Here is a 27204-nt window from a genome sequence, read left to right as displayed (position 1 = left end):
GATGTTTGGAAAGGATTTGTTAGTTTTCTCTTGGGAAGATGTTGAAAGATTTCCGGTGACAGACAGGTTGGTTTAATAGGATTGGACTCAGCCCAGAGCCTCCTGCCGATCCAGGGGTCTGAATCCACCCACTTTTGGAAGACCTTGGTAGGAAAGCAGCTGAGTGCTTGAGAAGGGCTTTGGGCTGGTAAGGGATGCTCGGACTAGGAGTGAGCAACTTCTTCAGAGTGTCAGGGCTGGGGCTCAGGCCTAGTTGCTTCTGCAGGGACAGGCTGAGCTGCGTGGGCTGGATTGCTGTGCCTGGCAATCTCATTGCTATTTGGGGCAGGGGAACGTGAGGGTGGTTGGAGATGTCAGCTCCTGCTTGTTTCTCCTCAGGGAGGCTCTGCCAGGCCTGGATTCCCAAGCAACTGGCAACCACACTTACTACCACCGGGGCAGACAAGGGGTGGCAGCTCCCTGTGCCACTTCAGACACACATGAGCTAGAGTCCCTCATGTCCCCACTGCCAGAGGATGCACCTGTACCTCTAGGAGACATCACAGAACTGACAGAAGTGCACAGCCTCATCCACACAAGTCTCCCTGAAGACATTGTCCATGGGAAGCGGAAGGTAACGACTTGTATGTGTGTGATGGATCCTACCCCAGGCAGGAACCTCCACGTGGTGTTCTGCTGCTGGGAAGTCCAGATCTGATTCTGTCTCAGCTCTGCAAAGTGCTGGTAGATACTGCTGTAATTAGGGTGAGAGCTGCTTTGACCACATGCCCTGTGTTTACTGGTGCACCCTCAAAGAAGTACAAGAAGTAAAACCCATTTATTTTTGTGAACATTTTATTTTGAGGAAGTCTATTCCTGCCACACTTGGTTTGCCTGACATTGTGTTGTCTTTCACTCCTCTCTGCCCATTTCCTCTCTCAAGCTTGTCTGAAACATTTCATTCCATTAGGGAACCTTTAATTGGCCTAATTTAGTTAATCTGTTTATGTCTCTCTTTGTAACCCGGGGAGAGCATGTAAGGTAATTAGGAAGTTGAGTAAAACAAATGCATTGTGAACACATGGGATTTCATGCCTGCACCGATAGGCTTGCATGTCACAGGAGGATACCTGGTGAACCTGTGCTCACTGTTAGCAGTGATGCAGCTCTGGCCTTTTGGAAATAAGAGATTTCTAGCTGCTTTTGATAGTCCTGTGCACTGAAGCCATGCTTACAACCATCCCTGGGTGTTGTGTTGGATCAGCGCTCAGCTGAAGGAAACAGTTTGCAGCCAAGCTGCATCCATGGATGTCAGTGGAATGTGGCTCCCTTTCTGGATCCAAGCCGAAGTGTGTGAGGAATTTCCTACAGATCTTTTGGTTAAATAAGGAACAAATGTTTTCAGTGATGGTGACTTACCCCAAGAACAGGTCTAGCGGAGGGAAATCCCCTCCTCTGAGGGGCCTTTTTAGGGGCAGCGTATCCAGGTCTCTTTTGCAGAAGGAATCCTATCTACAAAACTTTGCTGAAAGGTTTTTGTGCCTGCAGAGCAGAGGCTGCTCAGGGCAGTGCCAAGGTCCGGCTGCTCAGGGCTTAGACTGTGAGCTCAGGGCCCTGGGTGCTGTCACAGAGGCTGGAAGTGGGTGGCAGTCGGGTGATGTTCAGAGATGTGCGCTTCAGGGAGGGGGTGATTCTGGCTGCAGTTTCTCTGCCTTCCTAATTGGATGGGGAAAGGCAACTAGGAGTTAAATTTGCCAAGGAGATTTGCTAGCAGAACAGAGGGCCTGGCTTTTGATGGATGTGGGCAGAGGAGCAAGGATCACCGAGGAGCAGCCACCCGAAGAGCAGTGCTGTCACCCAGGATGACCTGGCAGGTGACAGAGCTGGGTGGCAGCCGGGAGCAACAGGCTGCTGTTGCTGGCAGTGGGCACTGGAGGGAGATGTGCTCCCACACAGCAGCCCCCGCTGCCCCTTCCTGCAGGAGGTGCCCCCTGAACCCAACATACTTACGTGTGTATGTTCAAAGCTGAGAAGTCTGAGGTTAAAGCCACCTTTCATGCTTTGGTTGTCATCTCTTTTGTGCTCTTGTCCCATGTGTGGTTGGGGTTCTGAAAACTGAAGGCAAGGGACGTGGCAGAGCTGTAGGAAAGAAAGTCCCCACACTTCTGCTGTGGCCAAGCTGTTGGCTGCAGTTGCTCAGGGCTGCACGCAGCCATTGAGCAGGCCCTCGTCCTTCCTCTCTGTGCATTTCTCAGTGGTCATACTTGTGGGTGTGTATGCAAGTCCTTGTGTGACTTTCCTCTTTGAGTGTCTTCCCCTTTGCAGCGAGCCCAGCCTGCTGCCCCCAGTAGCCGCCTTATAAATGGCACTGTAGCATGCAGGCTGTGGTGCTGCAGCTCTGCCTCCCTGACAGATGGACTGAGGATGATAAAATGGCTCTGCTCCAGACATCCCTGTCACTGCTACTTGTGGGCCAAGTGATTTGGGGGTGGGGGAAGCATCTGCTTCCCATGGAAAACTTGAGCTTTTTGTTGAATGGAGCCAAACTCAAGCATTTTGGCTTGGAAATGTTAGCTGTTGTGCTGCTTGCGGGCTGGATGGAGCCTTGCTTGCTTGCAGCCCCACTGTCTCCCTAGGGGCCTCCTGCCCACGGGACTGTGCTTCCCATGGAGCATCCCTGGGACTCAGAGAGCAAAAGCTGCAATGCACCAGGAACTTGGAGCAACATGAGTTATTTTTCATCTTCACATTGGCGTTCTTCTTTGTAGAAGAAAAGTCCTGATGTTTTCTGAAAAGTCTTCCATGAGAGCTGTGCTCCTGCTGACAGCTAACAGAAATTCCCCTCTGTGCAATGGAGAGGTCTGTTGCATTGCAACATGCTTTGGGGCACAGCTATGGGCAGGGGTGCCACATGTTTGCATGGCATGGAGGTTCCCCACTCCTGCAGGCTCCTGCTGGTCAGGGACAAATCCCTTCTCTCCTCCATGACACCTTTAAATGCTGGGCACATCTCAGACACCCCCAGCCTTGTTCTGTGCAGGATTTCAAGCTAGCTTGAATAACTATCCACGTGAAACAGGGAGGGTTTCAATATCAACATTTCCTACATGTTCATTCTCAGCTCATACATTTGCATGAAATCATTCCTTGTTGCCACGAAGGTAACATGATCTCGGCACATTTTTACTGGTTGGGGTTTCTATAAAAAGGCTAAAATGAAGTGGCTTGTTTGCTTTGATAAGGATTTAGCTGTAATGGAAACACCTCTTATTGGAAGATGTTTTTATTAGTTTCCATTCTTGCCTTTGCAGTGAACTGAAAAGAGGATTTTTCCCTCTTCCAAATGGTATCAGGCTGACAGTCCTTGCTTTCATTCTTCTACTGTAAAAACCAAGAGACCATTTCCTTGTCTTCCTTCAGCCATTCCTCACTCTGCTTGTGTAGAAACAAGGAGTATCATTTTTTTAATGCCAAAAACTGAAAAAGCAGAAGTGTTTGGGCACACGAGACCTTCAGGTCTGTGGTGAAAGCAGACTGGAGTTAAGTGCAGCTACCCAGCCTTACACACTAAGCCCTGAGAGAGGTTGATTTTTTTTCCCCCCTCAAACACAACGTGCACGAACACCATGTGGGATACAGGCCATGTTGTGTGGCTGATGGTTTCTTCTGTTTGTTGAAAGTTGCAAAGTGGTACAAAACAAGTTTGTTCTTCATTGCAGCCAATTTCAGCCAGAGCCGAACAGGCTGTTCCCAGAGTCATCAAAACCTATGTAAACATGGCAGATTGACATTTCCGCTAACAGATGGTCCTTTGGGGATTGCAGTAGAGCTGCCTGTTTCTTTCCATGTTTTTTGGTATTCACAAGATGCCTGCAAGAAGGTTTTCAAGTTTGGTCTGTGTATGTGTATGCGTGCGATGCTCAGATCTCTCTGATGGCAAATATGCATGTAAGCATCTATAATAGGACGCACACATTTGTGTGTGTGCATATTTGTGTAGGTTGAACGCTGAAGTTTCCAGGCAGAATTTGCTCAGTAACGTATGTTCCTTGGAAAAGGCACAGAAGCCCATCAGTCAGTGCTGTAGCTGCACAAAGTCTTTCAGATGGCAGGAGAAGCAAATCGAATGCATAGGGAACTCATGTTTAGTGATGTTCCTTAGTGTGAGCAACCATTCTTTGGTTGATTTCTTGTTGTTAGTGTGGTTTAATGATCGTCCACTTAGAAGGGGAGCAATTAGGGAATGCTCTTGGTAATCCTCACTGAGGATTGTAGAGACAGGAATGGCACCTCCAGCATCCGTGCCTAAATGAGTGACTGCCTGACATCCACAGCTGTGGCTCGGAAGTTGCTGTTCTGCAGGGTGCTGCCACATAACCAAGGCCCTTTGCTCGCTGTTTTCTTGGGGCTGGATCCTGAGGCAATAGCAGAGCTGCTGTGACTTGGGGTTGGCACTGGGATGTAACACTGCCCTGCCTGCCACTGGCTGTTGCAGTCAGGATGCAGTGCTCAGCTCTGTGTGACTGCTTAGCTGTGCCTTCTGCCAGCACCGACAGCATGAGGTAGCATTTGCTTCTTGCTAAATAGCTGGCTTAGGAATGCCTGGCTCACATACAGCATCCGATCATGTATTTCTACCTAATTTCCAGCCAGATGGACCGAGGCACAGGGAGGTCAAATGACTCACACAAGGTCAGGCTGATGTCAGAAATCTCCTTGCTGTCTCAGCTGGGTCATTCTGTGCTCTCTGTTGCTGGAATTGAGCAGGTCTGTGTAAGTGGTGGCCACATATGCAGAGCAGAAACCCGTGTTTCCCCTGCCTGACAGTAAGCAATGGGTGTGAGGTGGGTTTGGATAGATGTGCCATCATGCCGACAGCACTGGGGTTCTGTATGCACACACAGACATGCATGCTCACAGTTGTGTCAGGTCCAGATTTCCTCTTCACTTTCTCTTGGCTTCAGCCTTATATTGTTCTTTCCCTTCTATCCAGGCAACACGTAACATCTGTGGAACACGCCCAGCGATGGCTGGCTCGTGTCCTCCTCTTGGTGTATGTGTTGTGTGTGCATGTGTGTGTATGTGTGTATGTGTGTGTCAGCAGCAAGGCTGAACTCGGGTACACTCAGGGCGGCCCAGTAAAATCAGACCCTGGAAAGAAAATACTTTTCTGCCTGTGAACTAATAGTCTGAGCTGTTAAATAACTTCAGCTCTTAAAGGTACACATTTCCCATACACAGAGGTGTGCATTCAACAGTTTATTGGAAGGGGAAGCTGAGAGAGCCCAGAACAAATTGCATTCAGCCCATATAATTTAATTAGATCTACAAACAAGGTAACACTGGTTGCCCAGGGGATTTAAGCTGAAGTAAGAATTGCTTGGTGGTCTGTTGCAATAAATCAATAAAATAAGGCCCCAAATTTTGTGCCTCTTTATGGATGAGCAATAGCAGAGTGTTTACCCAGGCCCAAGCTCAGAGCAGGAAAGAGAGAGCAGTTGTCCCCAGCTGCTACTGGAGCCCACATGCCAGTACTCACAGGTGACAGCCCTTCTCCGTGCTGCAGAGTATTGCTTTGCCAAAGCAAACACCGGAAGCGCTCAGCTCCAGACTTCCGCCGTCCCTGCTCAGTTTTGCAGTGTTTTCCAGCAGGCTGGCACAGCTCTGGGCTGTTTGCAGCTTTGCAGGGAGCTGGTGTCAGTGGGCCCTGCAGCGTGGGGTCTTGTGCCGTGATGTAGTTAGCCTCAGTATGTAGGGAGCAGTGGAAAGCGCCGTCTGAGTCCACTCATGAGCCATCTGGCAACTTTTATTCCCTGGCTCTGCATCAGACCTTGTAACCCTGTTGTGATGTGGTGACTGCACCAGCCCATCGTAACAAGCATTTCTATTTTGATGCCATTAGAAGTGTTCCCTGCATTTAACTCAGTCTTCTGACACCGCTGGGTTTTTCCCAACTTGCACTTTCCTTTCTCAAGCTGCTTCTCATTTTGGGTTTAAGAGGATAAGAATCTGTATCTGTGGTAATTGGATCTCTTCTCTCTCCTGCTTTTTTTTTCTGCAGTCTTCATGGAATAAATCAGCCAACCAGCCCTGGACAAACAGCATAGCCAGATATGGGGACAGTATCACAAAAGAGCCTCTCCCTGCTGTGAACGGATCAGTGAAGCTCCCTTCGAGTGCAGGACAGAAGCTTTTGTTACAGGCTCTGGTTTATGACGCTGTGATGGTGGGTGTCTTTGGTTTATTGCCCTGTGCATTCTGATGTGTTTTTTCCATTTGTGTTCCCTCATCTCTCTTTCTCCTTTTTGCAGCACTGGAAGAAATAGGTGATCACAGGCTTTATTTTTTCCTAGGCATAGGAGTGTATGCTTGTGCCACTGATGGGATTTGAGTAAAATCTGTGCATTTCCAAGAGCCTCAGCTCTCCCCTCATTGCCTTGACTTCAGGGGGCCCATGCTGAAAAGGGATGGAAGAAAAACAAAAGCTGAAAAGGGCTTTGTGCTCTTGGTGATGCCCACAGGTCCTGGGCGGCTCAGCTGGCAGGAGGGTTGCAGAAGCCCTGGTTCCCTTGGGCCTTCTCTGTGGCCATAGGTTAGGAGCTGCAGTGCTCAGCACAGCATCACTAACATCTTTGGTGTGCTCACTTGGAGAAGGAATTGCATCTTGACCTACAGTAGGAGTCAAAGGTTGAGGGTCGATTTTAGCTCCTGAAACTCCAGATAGGGTAGAGCAATTTCCACTTGCCATCTTTGTGTGTGTGTGTATAGATCTGGAGAAAATGCTATTTCTGGTATTGTTTCACTGGAATAAATACTCCCATTTGTGTCTGAGTTTATGCAAGAATCTTAACATTGATGCCACGTAACATCTGTACCATCTCAGCAAAGCAAGCCAATACCTGTTCGGGTTGGCTCTATACCAGAAGGTGGATCTAATTACTGCTTCAAAAAGCTCACACCCAACAAATACTTCTAAGTAACCCACCTATGTTTTCTTCCTAGATAGTAGTGTGAAAATCAATTATACACAGGATGTAATTAACATTGTGGATAGAGTTGAGATGTTGTTTTACAACCCAATTACAGGGCACCGTTTACAGCACAGCTTATCCATCAGACTTTGTCAACAAAAGGGGAAAACTGTTAAAATATGTAAATGATGCAAAAACTTGGCTTCAACAGAAGGCACAAATTACACATGAGATATCTCACTTCCATCCTTTGAATTGTCTTCTTACTCCTAAATCACACAGTGCAAAGTCTGAGCACTGATTAGCCTGAATTGCTCTTTGGGACCTCCCAGACTAGTTTGACTGTTAAGTTACTGAATGATAATGTAGCAGAATGAGAATTCAATCACTTGAATTCTGCTTAAATGCTGCAGAAGACAACTGCTATCTCTGTGATTTAAAGTGTTTGAATTTATACCAACCCATGCAAGATGTGACAAGGGTTGTCATGAGCAAACCTTTGGTGGCACGTACCAAGATTAAACCAGAAGGGAGCCATGGTGTGGCTCTTCATCGCAAGTTGTTTCAGCAGCCAGTTTTCTCAAGTGCTGCTCTTGAAATCTGGTTGTCATATGGAAATGGAGTGGTGAGTTTGGAAAATGGTTGTCTGACGGAGGCTTGGAGGAGTGGTCGCTTCAGCCTGCCAAGGAACCTTGTGCAGATCACTCCCCTGGGACTTGCTTTCCCAGATGTAAAATGGGAATAATGATCCTGAGATGATTTGAGTTGCTTCTTAAGGCTTCAGCTCTGAGAAGCATATCAAGATAATGCTTAATAGCAGCGGGTGTACATCCCATTGCACTCTGTGGAATTAAAATACCCCACACATTTCAGTGCTTGGTTAGGTCACAGCCTCAATTAATTTACATGGCTTTTTATTTTTTCCCCATTTTTGATAACAGAATGAAGCAAAGAAAAGTCACCCACCAGCCAGCATCCACCAAGTGGAAGCAGAGGTCATCGTTCATTCTGATTTTTCAGCCTCTGACAGAGACTATGACTCCCAGCTTCACACCCTGGATGGTCAAGAGACAGAAACCAAGGAACAGGAGCCTGAAGAGTTTTCCTCTGGTGACCTGGCTCTCCCCAGCTCTCCCAGCACCCAGCAGGACACTTGCCAAGTGTTGATGGACCGCTCGGGCAATGCGGAGGTTCAGACCCAGGACGAGCTGTTGTCTGCCACCAGGGAGACTAACAGAACAGAGGCCGTTTGCATCCCTGGGCTCACCAATGGCTTCCACAGGAATGGGGAAAGTCTGGATTCAGTGGAGAGTGGAGATTCAGACTCCATCCCGGAAGGCAGGGGGGATGTGCAGCCAGTCAAGTGCCAGGCACTGTCTGTGGCCCCAGAGGAGGCTCCCCTGTATAGTAACTCTGGTTTAACCAGTTCATCCTCAGCATCTGAGAACACAGCATGTGTCCACAATCATTGAAGAGTAAACTAATCTGGTTTTGATCATGGGAGAGCTAGAAGCACCACTAAGGGCCTGTTCCTTTGAGGTACTGTGTGCCTGCAGTTCACTGGATCGAGCTGAGGAGGTGCAGCATCTCACCAGAACAGGATTAGGACCTGTCAGCTGTACATATCGCCTTCAAGAAATCAGTAGGTAGACCGATAAGGGCCCATCTTTCCGCTGAAGCTAATGAGTAACCTGACGTTCACGGGAGCAGAGCTGACCTGTCTGCCAAAGACTGACATGAAACCACAGCTAGAGCAGAGCCTTCTGCATTGGGCTGGTGCTGTCACCTCACTGTAGGCCCCTACACGACTGGCAAGAGGCTGGGTGTGCTGAGCCAGCTTGTCTGCTGGTCCACAGAGGGACTCGGGCACTACCCGCTGCCTTGTGGTGTTGGGATGGACTTTGTCAGAGTCCCACAATGGGGTGGAACCAACACAACAAACAGAGCTTTAACCACCAGCCTTTTCTGCCCTCCCGTGGTTAAAAGGATTATAAGGCTCTCTTTGTACGCTGCCACAGTAACCATTGCTAGCAGGCTGATGTAGTGGCCTTTTATTACACACTCTACGAGTGCCTCTAACAACTTGTATTGTATTGAACCTTCTTTGGTGTCTGGGTCATTTCACCAACCTGGGCTTTGTTTGATGAAGGTTCTTGTACCTAATATTTTAGGTACACATCTGTCCCTTTAATGTACGACATGTATTTTTATTTCCTCGGAGCATCTTTATATTATTTAATTTGATGAAGTGGAGTAGCGTGTGGTATAGAGTAGCATTTTTACTACTTCTCTCTTTCCTTTGTTTTTTTTCCTCCCTAACAACACAACTACCTCATGTCTGTTGGAGAAAAAAAAAAAAAAGCAGTAGATCTACTCTTTTGTTATAGTCCATGATAGGTTTTAACTTATTCTTATACTGCCTTTTTCTAAAGAATACGTTTGCACTGGCTGTTGGCTATTTTTGTTAATAGTGCCGCAGAGCTGACGTCTGTTTCGCTTTGTTCCTAAGTATTGCTCCCAAAGCTGGAGAGGGTTGTGTTTCTTTGTAGGACCGCGTTGACCAGGAGCTGGCCAAAGGAAGCTGCTTCAGCTGGCAGGATGCTGATCCATTTTGCTTTAAGAAATTAATGATAGCAAAGAGGGGGAAAAAGAACCAACAGTTACAAAATGAGCTTGTGACCTTGGGGGCATCTTTTGTGTTCAAATGGAGACCACTCAGATGTTCAAGTTCCAGAGAGCAGCTCTCAGCCTCCTGTAAGCAGAGGCCCTGCTGAAGGATCTGGACCAACAGGAGATAATCTCTCATCTCTTCTGAGAACCCTCTCAGTGTGTCCTGCCACTGAGCTGAGCTGGACCAACCTTTTTCCTTGCAATACACTGTCAGACAGTCAAACTGCTGTTCAGGAACCTCTGGCCTCCATGCACACTGTTGGGAAGCTGTTGTTGAAGCTTCCACCTTTTCTCATCCTACAGTTTCTCCCTGCATCACGCATCCTGTTCTGGTACATATCTGTACTTGTTGCAGTTGGCTCAGCTGCTCCAGTTGGTGTTTAGTATCTCGAGGAGTCTCAGAAATGCTGTTTTGGGCTCTGAAGCACCATGGCTGAAAAGCAGAGATGGGAAATCAGTGCTAGGCAGGAGTTAGTGCATGAAGCTAGAAAGCTATGATAACTGGGCAGGGGAAGTGCATAATTAACCTCCAAGAACTCACTGCCACAAGACTTTGAAACTAACAACTTAGTAGGGTTACCCATAAGGCGGTGAAGTGTTATTGCAGGCAATAAGGGTAATTCACAGTTATATGGGAGCGGATGCAATTGCAGGAGTGTAAACCCTCCAGCTGGGGACTATCAGGCACCAGCTGTGGAGGAGGGTGGGGGCAGATTTCTGTAGCTGGACCTGAGCTGGTAGGTCATTTCATGGAGGAGTCCTTGCCCTGGGCAAGCCGCACTGCTAACTTTGGTGTGCAAAAGTGGATGAAGCCCATGCACACTCTGAGAGCAGACTGCTCTCCTTAAACACCACAGAACACTTTGCCTCCTCACATTGAGGCTTCTGAATCACGAAGCTGGCAGTGTTGGATGCTCAGGTGCTGTGCACCTGGATTGCAGGCCTGAAGCAGCAACCTCAGCTGCAGAAATCAGAGCGGGTCCCTCAGAAACAAGAGATCGGTGCTGATTGGCAGCAGCAAAGCTGATCTCTGCCCTCGTTTGGTACAGCTGTACCCCAGACCCCACCGATCCTGGTTAGGCACATGTGGGACTGGATTAGAAGTGAAAGGAAGAAGGCAGATCCTACACGTTTTGTGTAAAGCTTGAAACAACCAGTGCATATATTTTTTTATCATGAAGTAAGTAGCTTTCTTGTGAATTTCTCACAGACACTCAAACTGTTGATACCTTTAGCTACCCATCATACTTAATACGTGTTCCTAATCATCAGGCTCCCTTCCCCTTTTTCTTCCTATCAGTAACTCTAAGGATTGTTGCTATTCTCCTTTTTGCCAGTGTGTGTTGTTTTACTTCGTTACAATGTCAGCTGGCATAACTTTGTAGTGTTAATGTTGGGCTACACAACTGTATATTCCCCATGCTGCTGTGAGAGTCACAACTCTTACTCCTGTTCTTCTTTTAGATCCTCATTAGATTAAATACACGACCAAGCTGAATATCTCGACTTTTTGGTTTGATTTCTGACTTAACAGACAGTAAGTTCTGGTTTAAGTGGTTCAAACGAGCTCACTTATAACCCAGGCTCTGAGACTTTGTTATGGTAGTAGCTAAGAACCCAGAGATCAGCCATATAAGCAAACACCCATTGTAGTGGATCGCTGTGTATGTCTTTGATCTCATTAGAAATAGACCTTTTGAAGGGATCTCTGTGTCTTTCCTGATCGATGCCCTTGTTAGAAAAGAGGCGTTTAGTCCAGCAGAAATCTACCACCGAGTTCTGTTCTCATGTTCCCATGCTAATATTTTAGATCTGAATTCTGTTTAACTTTCTACGCAGTGCATAATGATGTGTAACCAGAACTTGATCTTGTTTGAAGATTGTGTCTGTATTTGGTTCCACGCTGTACTTAATGATAACTTTCTTTCTTCAGAGACTGTTCTTACTCCACAAATACTCTTTAGTGCTAAAGTGTAAGAAAACATTGTCCTTATATTCCTTAACTAATGGATTATTAATAAAATCTTAAAAAAAACCTACTCACAAAAACACACACAACAAGAAACCAGTGGAGTTTGTCTGGTGAGTCCATCTGTTCCAGCTCTTGCTCTGAGAAAGCCTTGCTGTGAAAGGCTGATTCCATTGCAGTGCTTGAGATGCATCTCTGCAGCCTGACCAGAGCTGTGCCCTGTGCTGTGAGGGGACTGCATGTGTGTTTGCACATCTCATCATGCTTACCTGAGGAACTCACATCTGGATGGATCCAAAGACCTTACAGCTGACAGCCCTGAGGCTCCATGGCAGAGTGCAGCTGGTTACAGCAAGAAGATGGTGGTGTAGGTTTCACCACCTCTCTGCAGCCAGTACCCGACTGATGCAGGACTTGTTCCGTGTGAGCTGATGGAGATCACTGATGGAGGCAGATGCCCAGTGTCTGGTCTGCTGACTGCAGGTTGTATTGCAGCTGGAGGGAGCAGGGCTGGGGCTTCGTGCTCAGTTCAGTGCCTCAGATGGTAACCGTGGAGGCTGGGGGTGTTATGGTGCTGAGTGCTTTCTTCCTTAGACATCGCTCTTCTGGGATTTCAGGCACAGTTTGGGGTCAGCAGGTCTGTCTTGTTGCCTGCTCATTTCTCAGCTATTGAGCTGATTCCTATTGAAAAAAGAGAAAAAGGAAAAAAAAAAGTCCAGTTTCATCCATTACATTGTTGAGGAATTTTATTTGGAAAATAAGCAGAAGCAAACAGGTGGTGAGACTCCTCTTAGATGATGCACTAAACTAAACGCTTAGTGGCTTGTGTCCAGCCAGATTGGTGAGGAGATGCCTGGCAGTGCCTGAGGAACACTATTAACCTCCCATGCATCTCCCTTTCTTCCTAGGATGCCTTCCCTACTTGAGTAGATAGTTTCCATTATTGCTTTATGCTTCCAGGACTACGGGGCCATAAAATCTCATTTTATCTGCATTATAGAGGTAATAAATCTGCACTTAGCATAGTGTTCTCTGATGGTGGTTGAAGGGAACTCTGTCAAACTGTAACTCCGACGAGTCTTTCTCTTAATGACAGGTAATGAGCGAGGAAGGACCTTTGTGGGGGGTTGACTGCTTGTCCCACTTCTCAGCGTGATGCTGCCGAGTGGGACAACTGGAAACGAGGCAGCAACTGAGTTAACAGCAGAGGGATTCCCAGAGCAGTTACAGGGGAGCTGGGATTACAGAGCAGTGAAGGTAAGAGCAAGGCATCTGTCTGCATTTTGTTCCTTTGCTAGCATTTGTCACCCCTGTATCCTGTGCAGTATATTACAGACATGCCCAAGGGAAAGAGGTCTGACCAAGGACATACAGCAACACCATGTCATCACCCCTCTGTCACACAGCATGGGCTGGTCCCATCACAGCCCTGAGCAGAGTTCTCATGCTGAAAAGCAGCTCCCAAGGGTGGCAGAGCTCAGTACCTCCCAGTGGGTGCCCTGATTTTGGCTCTCCTATGACACAGACCACAAAACAGATGCAAAAACCCCACACGTATTTATGGAAGTGAAGAGCTCCCAGACCGTTAGCAGGCAGGGAAACCACAATTACACACAGAATAATAAACGGAGTTAATTCAGACAGGTTAATCTCCTGCTTCATCCCCTGAAATTACTAATGGTGTCTCAGGGACCTCAGCCTGCAATTACTTGGTGTGAATCAGGAGCAGTGCTGGCGCCAATGGGAACTCACTGAGCAAGGGGGGAGCGGAGCCCTTTGAGATGGCTCTCATGGAGGATAACCTGGGCAACCTTTGGGGGGGACTGCAGACAAAGGGGGCAAGAAGCGCTACAAAACACATAGAGATGGGTTTGGTTTGCTTTATTGTTTTCCCTTGGAGTTACTGATATTGACAAGACATCCTCGGGGCTGCTCAGCCTCTGGAGTATCCATGGAGCTGCTGTGAGCCTACAGTGGCTGTGAGTGATAGAGAAACACTTGCATGGTGGCAGCCAGGGGGATGGCTGGGGAGCAGGAGCAGAGATTGTGCAAAAGGTCAGAACGGAGCAGGAATTCAGATGTTCCTGAGAGGCCAACGGAGCCAGTTCAGCCCAGAGCAAATTCCTGCTCACTGAAAGCAACCTCTTACAGCTCAGCTCTACCCTAAATGAGCGGGCATTTAATGTGGAGCAGATGCAGTGACGTCTTCTTTCCATTCTAACCGGCTCCACGCTCGGGATGCTCCATCCAGGGAGCTCTCTATCCATTGCTTGTCTTTACAAAGTGTTTTCATCCAGTTTCTGGGCAAGGCAGGACTAAGTGACCTGTTGTGTTGTTGTTGTACAAAGAGGAGCGAGTTAAGACCTAATGCTGTTGTTTTGGGGTTTTATTTCCCCATTGGCTTCCCCCCCTGAGACAAACACACTTTGAGAGGTCACTGGAGCCCCACTGGAGAGGGGCTTTACTAGTGATGATGATGTTGAAGGAAGCTGTGTTTGCAGAGACAGACAGAGGACAGTGTGGGCCTCCAGAATAACCTGGGTTTGAAACCCACCACAGAAGCTGTGATGGAGACCTGTGAGCGGACGATAGAGAGGAAAGAGGAACATCCCCGAGGGGTCTCAGACCCACCCGGCGCTGCGGGCTGACACTCAAGATGGCGCAAGGCGCTGCCCGCCCCCCCGGCCCCTCTCGCTCAGCGCCGCCCCCCGCCCGTTGCGGCGGCGTGTTCGCTCGGAGCGGAGCAGCGCTGCGATCCGCTTTTTGCTCCCTCCGCTCCCGTTTGCGGTCGTTTGTTTGTTATTTTGTTTCTTAGTTTTCCTTTTTCTCCCTCCCTCTGCTGGCGGTCGCTCTCTGTTCTCCGCTCGCTTCTCTCCTTCTCTTCTCCGTCCTGGGCCGCCCTCCCGGGATGCCATGGCCCCGCGGGGCTCCGCGCTGCCCGCCCGGCTGCTGGGGCTGCTGCTGCTGCTCGGCTGCTGCGGAGGTGAGTCGGGGCGTGCGGGGCGGGGGGACCCGCGGTACCTGCAGCCGGTACCTGCAGCCGGCACCGCCGCCGCTGTGTGTCCGTCTGTCCGTCGGTCGGTTCCTCATCCCCCCCATCTCGGTGAGCGGGGCTCAGCCCGAGCTCCACGCTCCGCTCCGGGACCCCGCTCCTCCCCCGGTCCCTTCCCCATCTGCGGCCACCGCTCCCGCTCCGTCGGGCACCCGTTGGGTATCGTCCGTGTGTGGGATGGACGGACGGGGCCGTGGGGGTGAGACTTGGGGGCTGCTGTAGGGGACACCCCCCGGTCCCCGCTGCCCGTTGGGTGATGGGGGCCCGGCCGAAGCGGCGGCTGTAGGAGTGGGACCGAGCGGTGCTTTAGCGGCTGTACGAGCGCCGGGCTGAGCTTCCCCGGCCGGGTGAGCAGCCCAGCACACACCGCCCGGGATGGGACGCGTTGTTCCCCGCTGACACAACGCGGTGCTCGCGCTGTGCTGCTGCGTTGCGGTGCTGCCGTGCAGCGGGACGCGCGGCGCCTCTCGTGCCTTCCTTGTGCTCGGCAGTCGCGTAAAGCAAAGTGTAGAAGTGCTCGGAACAGCCCGGGGTGGGCACAGGGTGCGGGACAGCCGCTCTGATGCGGGGCGAACCGCGATGGGCTGCGGGCTGGTCACAGCGCGGATCTCGCCACGTGGTTCTCAGCGTTGGGAAACGGGAGTGACCTGCGGGAGGATGCGAAGGGATGGGATGGGATGGGAGCCGCCGCTGTGCCTGGGGGTGCAGCAGTGTGTGGGGTGATGCAGATATATGTGCCTCTATTGGAGGGGAGAAAAGGAGAGAATCGTTGCAAACAAAACCTTACTGAGCTGAGCTCGCCCTGTTTATTGCCTGCCTCTCGTTACCCCGTTTTGCTGCGGTCCAGCAGTGCAGCCCCTTTACGGTTATAAAGGACCGACACGGTCTCTCGGCTGCACGTGAGAAGTTTTCCAGCTCTGAGGTTTCCTCCCATCCTCTCTGTGTTCAGCATTAAGGTTCCGTGTGTCCCATACAGCGGCCGGGGCAGAACGGACGGATGGGGCCGATGGGTTCAGGTGCTGCACCGAGAGTCGCTGCTGCCCGCGATGCTTCGCCCGGCTCCGGTTCTCGAGGCTCTCAAACGTCCCAAACGTCCCTAACCCTAACCGAGCTGCTGTGGGCTTGTTGGGTGCGTTCAGCACTTGGACGCGATTTGCTGCTTTTTCTTTCTTTCCTCCCGCTGAATTTCCCGGAGCTCTTTGTTTTGCTTGGTGAGAAGCTGTTGTTCGTTCTTGCTGAGCCCAGCGTTCGGCGGCGGGCATAGGATACCAGGGCTGTGCTCAGTAACAGCCTCGGAATTAAGCATCGTCATTTATATTTAAGCAGGCTTAACTTGTGAATTATTGAAGCCGTAAGCTTTCACTAATTCCTACTGCGCGTGGCTTTGTGGCTTTGGTTTTGGATGCAATGAAGGATTTCCTTCTCCTACATTGGAGTAGCACCCCTGTCTTTTTTCTCAGTATATGTCAGAGGGGACCTGGTGTCGTTTCTGGTGTCGTTTCTGGTATCTCGATCCCAGATTTGGCTGAAGCATCCCCCTGTGTGTGCACATAGGAGCCTCCTGCCTTCCCTTCCGTCTGCCTGAACTTTTCTCCCCGTGATTTCTTGCTCCTGCAAAGCCCCGTTTCACAGCACAGAGCCGCTGTCGGTGTTGCTCTGGCCCCGCAGCCACTCACTGCCCCAGCGGTTTCATTCCAGAGCCATCAACGGATCCAGGGCAGAAGATGCTTTTCCCTCCCTGCCCCCTTCCCCCCACCGTAATTTCCTCGTGCTTTGAGCTCCCGGGCTTCTGACCCCGGATATTGTCCTTTTATTTGATCTAACAGAACAATGCTGAGCCCCCCCCCCCGCTTTGCAGATGAAGAATTCCCATTGAAATGAGCTGAATAGCGCTGGGCAGGAACACGAACGGTCTGCTCAGAATTACTTTGAAATCACAAACTTATTTGAACTTTACTGGAGCTTTTAGTTTTACAGAGTTTAGAAACTAATAAATTATGGAGCGGGGCTCATGAAAAGCCACCCGAGCTTGGTGTATCCAAAAGAAATATGCAACGTTTGGGTTTTGCAAGAAAATAAAGCTAATTGTTTACACATGTTCAGGAGCCATTGGCGAGCACATAAAACTGCTGCTTTAAGGAGGCAAACATGTCAATAATCGCACTTTAAGAGAGGAGGGAGGCACGTTGGCAGCGTGCTGCTCTGCTTTGCTTCTGCATCACGTGCCGTTGTACCTCTGCTCACTTATCAGCCAACGTGCTCCTGTGTCAGTAACTTCAAGCTGGAATGGAGGATTTGCTGCCTTTCTGGCTCTTTGAACGTGGGGTTTGTGTTGGTGGAGCTTGAAGGCAGGAGGATGTGGCTGCTGTGGGAATGCTTCTGTGCGAGGAGCTTTGCTGATGGAACCTGAGAGCACAAAAACAGTGGCTGGGTTTTGCTCTGCTCTTGGAGCCAAGGGAGCAGCGCTGCAGTGCTCAGCTGTGCATTGAGATGGCTGAGGTGGTGCTTTCCTCCATCCCAGGTTTCACAGCTGTGGGGTGGGAGGTGATGGGGCAGATGGGGAGGGAAGTGAAGGGAGAGAGGAGGGTGTGGGGCGCTTCCTTAGAACATGAAGTGGTGGAGACTTAAGTATTAAACACATTAAACACTTGCAGAAGGCTCTGTGCCTCCAGAAGGACTTTGCCTCTCCCCATGCACCGTGTGCTCCTGCCCACCAGCACCATGCAAAGTTCAGGGTGATGTGATGGGACGTGGGTAGAGCTGTTAGCGTGGAAAAGGTCTTTGCCCTTTCCAGTTCCACTGCCAGGCTGTGCCCTTTCTTTAGGGCTCATGGAGCATGTCCTGGAAGGGCCCTTTGTGCTGGGAATGCTTCCTGCTTCCACGCTGTGCTTAACGAGCAGCCTCCTGGGATTGGCCCGATCTGCTCTCAAACATCTGAAAATTATTTGGGGCCATTTCTGTGCCGCTCTGTGCAGGGTTCGCCTTCTTCTGTTGAAACCCAGCGCAGAGATGCTGGTTGTGTGTCTGAACTCAGGGTCAGGTGGCTGAGATGTGCTGTTATCCCCTCAGAGCCTCCTGCAGTCCCATAGCAAGTGGGCAGCTGATGGAGAAATCACTTTGTGTAGCCTCTGTCAGAAAGGAAAGGGAATAAAAAAGAGTCTGAGCTAGTAAACTTTACTGGCAGTGAGATGTGGGGCATGCTGCAGCCTATTCTCCTCTTCTTTGCATGTAAATTTTTTTTCTGGATGCCCTAAAGAGCCAATTTGCACTTTACTGCAGTGTAGTGCTTTTCTCGTTAGTGTCTGGGTCAGCCTGGAGGAGATTTAAGAGGCACCAGCTGGGTTTTTAGGTTGCCAATTTCATCAGCTGAAACCTGTTTTAATCTGCAGGAGGACGCCTTTCAGCTGCGCAGAGCTGCTCCTTCCATCTCTTTGCATTTGCAGGAGTGCTTAGAAATCAAAGCAGCAGCAGTAAGCGGTTGTATTTTGTTGGGCCATCCCAACCTGCCCCCATGTTCTTTGTCCTAAAACCAACCTACAGCCCCCTGTAAAAGCCCCAGATCTCTGCTGGCGAGAGGGGTTGCTTTCTTTTGGCTGTATTGAAGCAGGACCAGAGCATAACCTTGGTGATGGCTGCTGGTGGGTCGCTGCTGATTTATGCTGCGCTACGTTGGGAACAAACACAGTAAATCAGGGGAGGGCAGATGAGAGCTTTCTGCTCACACAAGGACGTGCTGCTGGTTCAGGGCTGGGGGTGTTGGCTGAGGGCAAACCCATGAGGGTGAATTGTAGGATCATGGAGTGGTTGTGTTGGGAGGGACCTTAAAGATCACCCAGTCCCACTGCGTTGGGCTGATTGCCCTCACCATGTTGGGTTGCCCAGGCCCCATCTGTGGCCATGGGCAGTGCAGCGATGGGGCAGGATGTTGGGAGCTGAGCCTTTGGGGTTGGTGTTTCTGATGGGGTTGGCTTTCTTGGTGGGCTGGGCTGCTGCACCTTCCCAAAGAACAGGACAGGAAACCAACACCACGTTTCCCAAATGGAAAAGGACAGCAGTTGGATATGAGCGAGTCCTTTTGAAGCTCTGAGCATGAATCACAGTGTCAAGTGAAAAATAATTAAACTTTTTTTCTTTTTTTTTTTTTTTTTTTAAATATACTTCAAAGTGTCTTTTAAGCTTCCCATTAATTCCAAGTTCTTTCTCTCAGCACTAAATAAATCTCTTGGTTCAAAAGCGCCAGTGCTAATTGGTTTCTCTGAGTAAGCCTGTCCGCTTGATCAATAGGGGCAGTAGTTTTGGTTAAATATTTGTGCATATCGTATTGTATAGCTCAGGGAGATGGTAAATGCTGCTCAAAAGGAGACTTGGAGGATGAGGGTTCCAGTAATTTTCTCGTGGCCTTTATGTCAGAGCTGATAACGCTTCTTCCCTTCGTCCTTCTGCAGGAGAGAAGGAGGTTGCCCAGCAAAGGGCTGGGGGCTCTGATGTGATGGGTGGGCTCCTCACCTCCAGCCCCATGCCTGCTTCGAGGAGCGGGGGCACTGCAGAGCATAAGGCTGCAGGGCTGGAGATGCTCTGTGGGATGGGTGTGTTTGGGACTCAGCCTGTGGTTGGGTCTTTTAGACTACAGGGAACACGTGTGACCCCGGTGATTTCCTCTCTCTCTCTCACAGTTAGTCGCACTTTTACTGTTTCCTCGCATGTTCTGAGTATCATTTGCTTCCAGTTCCATCGTTTCTGTGCCTCGCTGCTGGCTGTGGTTGGATATTGCTGCTAATGGAGCTGCCTGCCCCTTGTCCACAGCACCTCCTTCCTGTTGCCTTCACCTCCCATCCCTTCGTCCCTCATCCCAGGTCTGGGGTCTGCCTTGAGTCCCCACAGCGCCCATTTGGGAGGTCAGAGCTCAGCCTCATCTGTTCAGAGCCCAGTTCTTGAAATCCATGTTCTGTGTGAGTAATCCCACTGAGTGGAAATTCCCACCGTGCTTACAGCCAAGTGGATGCAGGGGGATGTTTCAAAGGGGGCAAAATGCGTAAGGTGCCCAGTTCCTACCGTGTCTTGTGCCCGGTTTTCTTCAGAGCAGCTGCCTTGGGCTGGGCAGTTTGTGGATGGGTTTCTCATGCTTGTTCCTTATGGTGTGCAGCACCAGTCCTCATAGTGAGTGCCCTCAGTGCTGCTTGAGCAGCCCGCGGTTCGGATGCAGACCGAATGTTTATGGAGGTAAACACGATTATCTCCAATCACACGCCTTAATGATGGTTATTATAATGACAGCTATTGTGGGAAGGGCATGTAATTATGTTGATTCTTCCTTTCTTCCTTTATTGTACGTACAATAATAAGCTATTTTATCTGAGAGTACAGGGGAGCTGGGGGGGGGAAGATGCGGTGTTTAATTCATTAGGGTTTGTGTCGTTTTTGGGGTTTGTTTTTGTTTTGTTGCCTTTTAGGTTAAATCCTGAATTCCTGGTCAGTCTGTAGGGAGCCAGCAGCTCAGTGGGGATGCAGGAGGGGGGTCCTTGTCCTGCATAACGTGGGGTGGTTGCTCAGTATGGTGGGTGCTGGTGAGGCTGTGTCCGCTTTGCAGAAAAATGTGGAGCATTCATCTCAATTCCTTCATTTTCATAAAGTAATTGATGGCTTTGTGCTGGCTGCAGTGTAACTTGCAGGGAGGACCCTAAGGCTATCTCATAAAGAGAGAAGTCACAGCGAGCGATAGATCACTGAGATGGCTGGGGCCAGCCTGACGTTTTAAGACTTAATGGGTTAATAAAGTGTGTGCTTTAGGTGTCTGTCACTAAGTAGAGTTTGTCCATTCCCTGCACACACTCATACCTTGACAGCAGTACCTTTGACCTGCCTGCACTACCCCGGCCTTCTTTGTCTGCTCCGTCCATCTGCCTTGGCTCAGGTTGCACTCAATGTTTATCCCCCATAATCCAATTTAAGTTGCCGTAGAAAGCAATGGGGATTTGCAGAAAGAAAGGAAAAATCTCACCGGGTTTGCAGAGCCAAAAAAAAAAAAAAAAGGCAGGCATTTTTTTCTTCCTTTTTTGAGGATAAATCTCCCGTCCTCCTCCCATGCATTAACGATCTGCTCTCCACCCAACCTGACCTTAGCGTGGTGGGATCCTGGCTGTGCTGGGGTCTGCCAGAGGCATCACAGAGACCATTTAGTGGCTGCTGTTTGCTGGGTGGTGCTGCCCACGTGCATCCCGGTTCTGCAGGATGCATTGGGCCCCTGGAGCCCAGGAGAAGGGGGGGAAGCTGGATGTCAGGGCAGAGCTGTGGGAGCTGCACAAGAGAAGGGCCAGAATGGTTGTCCTTGTGCTCAGAAATTGCAGTTTTCTTGCTCTCCTGGAATTTCTTCATTGCTCTTCCCTTAAAAAAAAAAAAAAGAAATGTAAAAAAAATTGCCTCCATCACTGAGTTTACACCCTTCAAATATTTATACAACACCTGTTTCCTAGAAGTCTGCGTGTATTTTGGGCTAACCTTTAAACAACGGCTCTATTTCTGTCATCTTCCATAGTGTCCAATCAGGATTGTATGGCAAATTATACCCTAAAAAGGTGTGTTGGACCAAATGAAGCATAGCAGGTCAAAAACACAGTGTTTAAACAGCATTCTGTTGGCAAAAGATGTAAATGAGTGTGTATCTGTACGATGGGAAGCGAGGGTTTGCCTGTTGTCGGGACAAATTCTGCAGTAACTTATCTCAGCCTTGGGGAGCTGTGTCTGTGGATGTGCCTTTGGGAAGTGTACCCTGGGATTCTGAGGGCAAAACCTTTGGATGCAGAGTGTGCCCAAAGGTTTCTTGTTCTTCTGAAGTGTTATCTGCCTTAGCGCTTGGCTGGTGCTTCGTCTTGTGGACACATTGCTGACATTCGCCCTTCTCTCTCCTTGCTTTTCAGATTTCGGTCACTCCTCTGAGCTGGCGTTCGTCGTGGAGCCCAGCGATGACATAGCGGTGCAGGAGCAGCCCTTGATCCTCTACTGCCAGGTGGAAGGCATCCAGCCCATCACCATCACGTGGAGAAAGAATGGCGCCATGATCGTGGACAGCGAGAACGCCTTCATGTTGGCCAACGGCTCACTGTACGTCTCCCGCTTCCAGAGGGTCCGAGGGGACGGCTCCTCGGATGAGGGCGAGTACGACTGCATGGCACAGAACCATTATGGGCTGGTGGTGAGCCGGAAGGCGAAGATCCAAGCAGCGAGTAAGTACAGGCTTTATCCTATCTATGCTTCGTGGTGTAGTTCTGCTGTGGGCTCTGGCTTTGCTGGGAAGCATCGTCTGACGGTGATAGGATAAGGAGGAATGGTTTTGAATCACTGTGAGCAGGCAGTGCTTCCCAAACCAGAGGCGAAGACCTTCAGAAGGTCATGGCTTCTCTCATTTTGTTATTTAAGACAGACAGTGTGGAGGCAGCGAGGTCTTATTTACTACCAAGCGTGGCAGTGCCTTTGGGGGCAACGCTAACAACACCAGATGGATAGTCCGGTGGGTGAGCCTGGAGGAGGAGAGAGATGAAAATGTCAGCAAGGGAATGAAATTTAAAGGTGGGGGAGGAAGAATTACAGGGCTGGCTGCAAATCCAGCCCCTTGCATCCAGAAATGCTGCGGTGGCTGTGGTCCTCTTGGGGTGTCTGCTGGTGGATTCCCCCTTACCAGCTCTGGTTGTGGGTTTGTCCTGAGATTGAAAGCAGAGCTCAGGAGCTGTTCACTGTGGCTTCTGTCCTTGTGTGGATGTCTGGCTTTGCTCTCAGAATGCTGCTGGTCCTTTTGCTTGCAATGAGAAGTTGCTGCTGAGTGTTATTTCTGTAAAGCTGGTCGCAGGGTGTATGATAAGGTCCTGAGACCTGACCAAATGCTGATTTGTTACATTCAGCTTTATTGAATTGTCTTCCAACTTGTTTGGAAGGTGGCTGCCACTATTCTTAGTGTGTAATCCCCTTACTACCTCTTCCATTGTATACGCAAGTTATCCCATGCTTTCCTGGTGCAAAGCAGAAAAGTCTATGGCAAAGTATGGGGCCAGACCCAGGATCCCCTGGTGGCAGCTCCCAGCCTGGGGGGCCCTTTGAAGCGCTGTGTCCCACTCCCCACTGCGCTGGGGTCCGTTGGCAGCCCACCAAGGGAACACTTCAGCCCTTGTGTATAACAATTCCCGAGTGCGTGAAGTGGCCATCTGCAAACCTAGCTTTTCAGTAGTGTAAGACATGACATTGTCCAGGAGCCAAGGGCTTTGGGTCCATGCCAGATTAGCAGCTGGATCTAAAACTTGTCAGTCTCGCGGTGCTAAACCTCGGAGCGCTTTTGTGAATGGCTCTGGCATTTATGAGCTGGGAGCTGGTTGACGTGCAAGCACAGTGTCAGACTTCTCAGACCTGTAAACAGGAGACATGAGAGCCAGAGGAATTACCTTTGGGATAGCAGATTGTCAATAAACACTGTTATCTCGGCTCCGGCATCAATATGTATGTGATGTGCTGTGTGTCCCCGAATAGCATTTCCTTTTGTAGCCGTATACGTGTGAGTCAAAACAAAAATGGGATCACACTGAAGATGCTCAGGAGATCCGTTCTGGCTTCAGGCCCTGAGAAATGACTGGGTGAGGCTATCACAGAACGTAGGGCACCTGGCCTCGATGCCACAGATTCTGCTGATAACAGGGGTGTACTGGGGGAACTGGGCACGTGTAACCCGCTGTCCTAATCAGCTCCCGGTGTGATGGGTGGGAGCACAGGGCTGGCTTCTACCTACTGAGAGCAAACCCCAGCTGCACCCTTGAGCCTCTGTATCAGGGTGGTTCTATGCAGGTAACAGAGATCTTCCATGCTCCAGATTTAAATCAAAGGGTTGTCAGCCCCATCTTAGGGGAGCGTTGCATTGAAGCCATGGGTGCTGGCTGCCTGGAAGGAAAAAACCACGTGCTGAGCAGACCTGTGCAGAGCAAAGTAAACACTGCCGGTGGGTAAAACCTCATCCCAGCACTCAGCTCTTCTTCCCTCTGAGCCTGACATCTGAGCACAAAAGCAAAGGAGAAACAGAAACCTTTTGCAAACAAAAATCTTGAAAGTTGATCAAGGCCGCGCTACTGAGGAATAAAAGGGATCTGACAGAGCGGAGCCCCTCGAGAGCTCTGCTGCACTTTGTGCTGTCTTCAAAGGCACGCTGTTAGTCTCATATCACCATTACAGGCCCCGGCTTTGTATTATTGCTTGGAATATAATCTTGGCTCGGAGGAATGTACATATTTGCATTCAGGAAATGTGGGCTGGATATCATATTTTTATGTTTCAAATGTGCTCTGACACTTGGCATGAAGTGAAGTTTAAGTGGAAGAATATGGGGCTCGCAGCCGCGGCGCGTGCAGCTCTGCTGGCACTGGGAGGGCAAACACTTAAAGCCTTCCTCTTACAAATGGGCTCGTGAAATTGCCTGAACTCTCTGGGAATTTCTGTATTTCATCCTTGAGAAGCAAAGATACTGAGCGGAGGGAAGCGGATCTTGTCTGTTCTGTGGGTCGGCAAGTTGCGTGTGAAGCATGTTGGTCATATTTCTGTGCTGTCACCTCCTTTTGAATGAGTGTGCAAGCAGTGCACGCATGGCTGAGCCAGGCAGGGGCCCTCAGCATTCCCACCCATTGCCTTGCACGCTGCTTGGAGCTGCTGTCTCTGCTGTATCTGCGCCTGCTCAGCGCCTCCCTTTGCTCAGCTCAGCCTTCGTGTTGTCTCGTGGCATTTCCAGCCCTTTTGCCAATGTTGTAATTTGATGGAGCTGGCTCTGCATCATCATAAATCACAGCCCGGCCAGTGGAGTAAGACCCATTGATTATATCACTCAATAACAAGCAGTTACCACTAATTGGAAATCACCATCTAACTGGGTATTGGTTCAGGCTCTGCACGCATCCAGCCCGAGAGTAGCAATTTTCACTGTTTGATCCAGTGCTATTAAAAAAAGATTAGAAAAGAGAAAGTAAGTCAATCGTGCAACTTGGATCCAGAGACAGTTCTTGAAGCTCTTTGAAATGGGCCTGCCCAGTGTTTGAGTGCTTGGGTGTGAGAGCAGCTCTGGGCAGATCCAGGCGGGCAGTGCCACTCTCCTCCTTTGCCTTGCCATAGGGGACCACTCATCACCCATCTTAGCACCATGTATCCCCTGTGCCCATAGGGCTCCCTTACCCCTTCTTCATCTAGCCCTGAATCCCATTCTGCCATCCTCAGCCCAGCCTGGGGTCAGCCTGCCTTCCCCACAGACCCCCAGGCTGAAGGTCTGGAGGCCATTTAGAAAATATAAAGAGGGAGGTCTGCTGAATATGCATGTTCACGAGTTGTTTTCCCTGCTAAGCTGCTGCTGAGGGGAGGAGGTTGGGAGTGGTGGGGTTTTCCAAGCAGCCCACATCTTCCCATCGGTTCAGCTCATCTGCACGGAATACATTCAGGGTTTAACCTGCAGCCCCTTTTGCAGGCTCTGGGGTGGTGGGAAGAGCTGCTGAGCCCAAATAATGGCAGCATTTATAAGAGTGTAGAGACAAGAAGGAAGTCTAAAAGGATTAGGGAGAGACAAAGGGGGCTGATTATTTTATGGGTCACAATACAAGGCATTAGAGCGAGATCACAAAGGGATGTAATTACAAAAGAAGGCCATACTGGGGGGATCAAACCAGGCTTAGAGTGGGAAATGTTTTTACACAGTTTTGTTCCACTCATTATAAAGTTAGCATTTTAAATTAAGGTTTATATAAGGTGGCACCAAATTTGTCACCAAGGTATTTCCTGGGCAGTGCCGCTGTTGGGATGCAGGCTGAGTCTGGGAAGTCAGACCTTAAACACATGGGTTTGCTATGGGATTTTCTGTGCCTTCAGTGTGAGCAGAGCTCTGCCTGTCACTTGTGCTTGCACCGAGCGAGGCTGTTCCTGCTGCTGGGATGGGATGCATTTGTGGTGGTCTGTTTTGGGGTGTGAGACACGTGCTGCTGGGAAAGAACGTGTCCTGGTGTCTCATTGCTGCTCTGCAGATACGGTTGTGCTCCTCCCAGCAACTTCTGGTTGCTGTTCACTTGCAGTTTATCAGAGTTTATCACCCAGTGCTTTGTACCTGGTTTCCTATGCTCACAAACACAGTTGTTGTTTGTGACCACTTGCATTTAATGCTCTTTCTTCTCCAGTGCTGGATATTGAGTCTGAGCAGAAGGGTTTCATGTTGATAAAGAAAAGGAGAAAATAAGATGGAGTGAAGCAAAAAGCCTGAGGGGTTTCCAGGGGAGGGAGATGATGGTGAGTGGGTTATTTCCCTCCATCAGCTCTTCCTGCTCTCTCCAGGGCACACTGGCTCACACGATGCTGCCTCTCAGATCTACCCCATGGCCCCGCATGTGCTGCAAAGCAAACATACAGATTTAGGAGCTGCTGGGGGGAGCAGGGAGATTTGGCTGGCAATTCTCGTCAATTTGGGGGGGATTAAAAGAGTTTGTCACTTAACCACCCGCCGCATTTCAATGTCTGCATCTAAGAGCCAGAATTCATCCTGAGACTCGAGCACATTATAAGGCCATATTTCTCTCAGCTGCTCACTTGGTAGCAGTGTGATAGTTATTTAAATATCATCTCACACTTCTCCGCAAGGCTTCTAACGTGGATGCGCCAACCTTCGCTCCGGCAATGTTATCTCTCATATAGGGGGTTTGCACTGCAGGCAGTAGTGTCACTTAGTCATTTATAGAAAGCTCAGGGGAAATATATCAGAAGAATTTCATTAATGGTAGCACTGTTGAGTTATTTGTCTCAATTAACTCTTGGAGCACAGCAGACGAAATTCTACCATCTCTGCAGTGTGGGGCTGCTGCCCAGTGCTCTGCTTGGGATATTAGCACGGTGCCACAGGTATGGCTTTCATTCTCATATCCTACAAAGCCTGAACCCCCTGACCAGCTGTACCTCGGTTTCTGTGAACACGGGGTGATTTGCTCTTTGCAAACCCCTGTGCCTGTCAGTGCCATTGCAAAGCCCTATGAGAACCTGGGGGGCAAGCTGGGGACCCGTGGTAGCTGTGGAATTGTTTCATCTCTGTCTTTGCTTCACTGCAAGCCTGCCAAGAGGCCAATGCAGTGCTGGTGCTCAGGTGAGAGGGGGCTGTGTTCCTGCTGCCCTTCATTGGCAAGGCTGTGAGAAGGAATCGACTTTCCAGGGTGTTTGACCATGGCAATCAATGCTCTTGATCTGGTGGGTAACAGCGAGTATCTGCAAGTTAAAGGAAAGCACTGCTGCTTTTGCCTTGAAGCTCTGGTCATAGTTATGACTCACAATTACTGAAAATGGCAAAAAATATTAATAAATAAAGAGACGTAGCAAGCTGTAGATAAAGATATCTCAGGGCTGCGTAGTTCACCCTGATCCTGCCATGAGATTGGGATTTGAGGACTCTGATTTGGGATGTTTGAGGTCATGGGGTGCAGAAGCAAGATGGGCAAAGGCAGTCCCCCACTGACCCCTCTCACATGAGTCCATGCACGGGGAGCTGTGTGGTTCCCCAGCGCGGTGTGAAGCTGGGAGGG

The 27204-nt window shown here is 49.7% G+C and overlaps 2 protein-coding genes across 3 annotated transcripts in view; both read left to right on the top strand.

The window, feature by feature from the left end:
- The window catches only part of IGDCC4 (immunoglobulin superfamily DCC subclass member 4), a 71131-nt gene extending 59458 nt beyond the window's left edge, over positions 1-11673 (top strand). For both annotated transcript variants that reach the window (XM_015873267.2, XM_015873268.2), the window contains exons 18-20: positions 379-613; positions 6041-6205; positions 7892-11673. In XM_015873267.2, the coding sequence (XP_015728753.1) occupies positions 379-613; positions 6041-6205; positions 7892-8422 (931 nt within the window). In that variant the 3' untranslated portion in view covers positions 8423-11673. The remainder of the gene's footprint in view (positions 1-378; positions 614-6040; positions 6206-7891) is intronic.
- Positions 11674-14280: 2607 nt separating this feature from the next.
- IGDCC3 (immunoglobulin superfamily DCC subclass member 3) overlaps positions 14281-27204 on the top strand; it is an 81111-nt gene continuing 68187 nt past the window's right edge. Inside the window, exons 1-2 of the mRNA XM_015873273.2 lie at positions 14281-14572; positions 21556-21861. Coding sequence (XP_015728759.1) covers positions 14503-14572; positions 21556-21861 — 376 coding nt within the window. The 5' untranslated portion in view covers positions 14281-14502. The remainder of the gene's footprint in view (positions 14573-21555; positions 21862-27204) is intronic.

The sequence above is a fragment of the Coturnix japonica genome, chromosome 10 (assembly GCF_001577835.2).
Source record: "Coturnix japonica isolate 7356 chromosome 10, Coturnix japonica 2.1, whole genome shotgun sequence".
In the NCBI taxonomy this organism is placed as follows: domain Eukaryota; kingdom Metazoa; phylum Chordata; class Aves; order Galliformes; family Phasianidae; genus Coturnix; species Coturnix japonica.
Note: the sequence above shows the minus strand (reverse complement) of the source record. Positions and strands in the feature narration are given on the sequence as shown.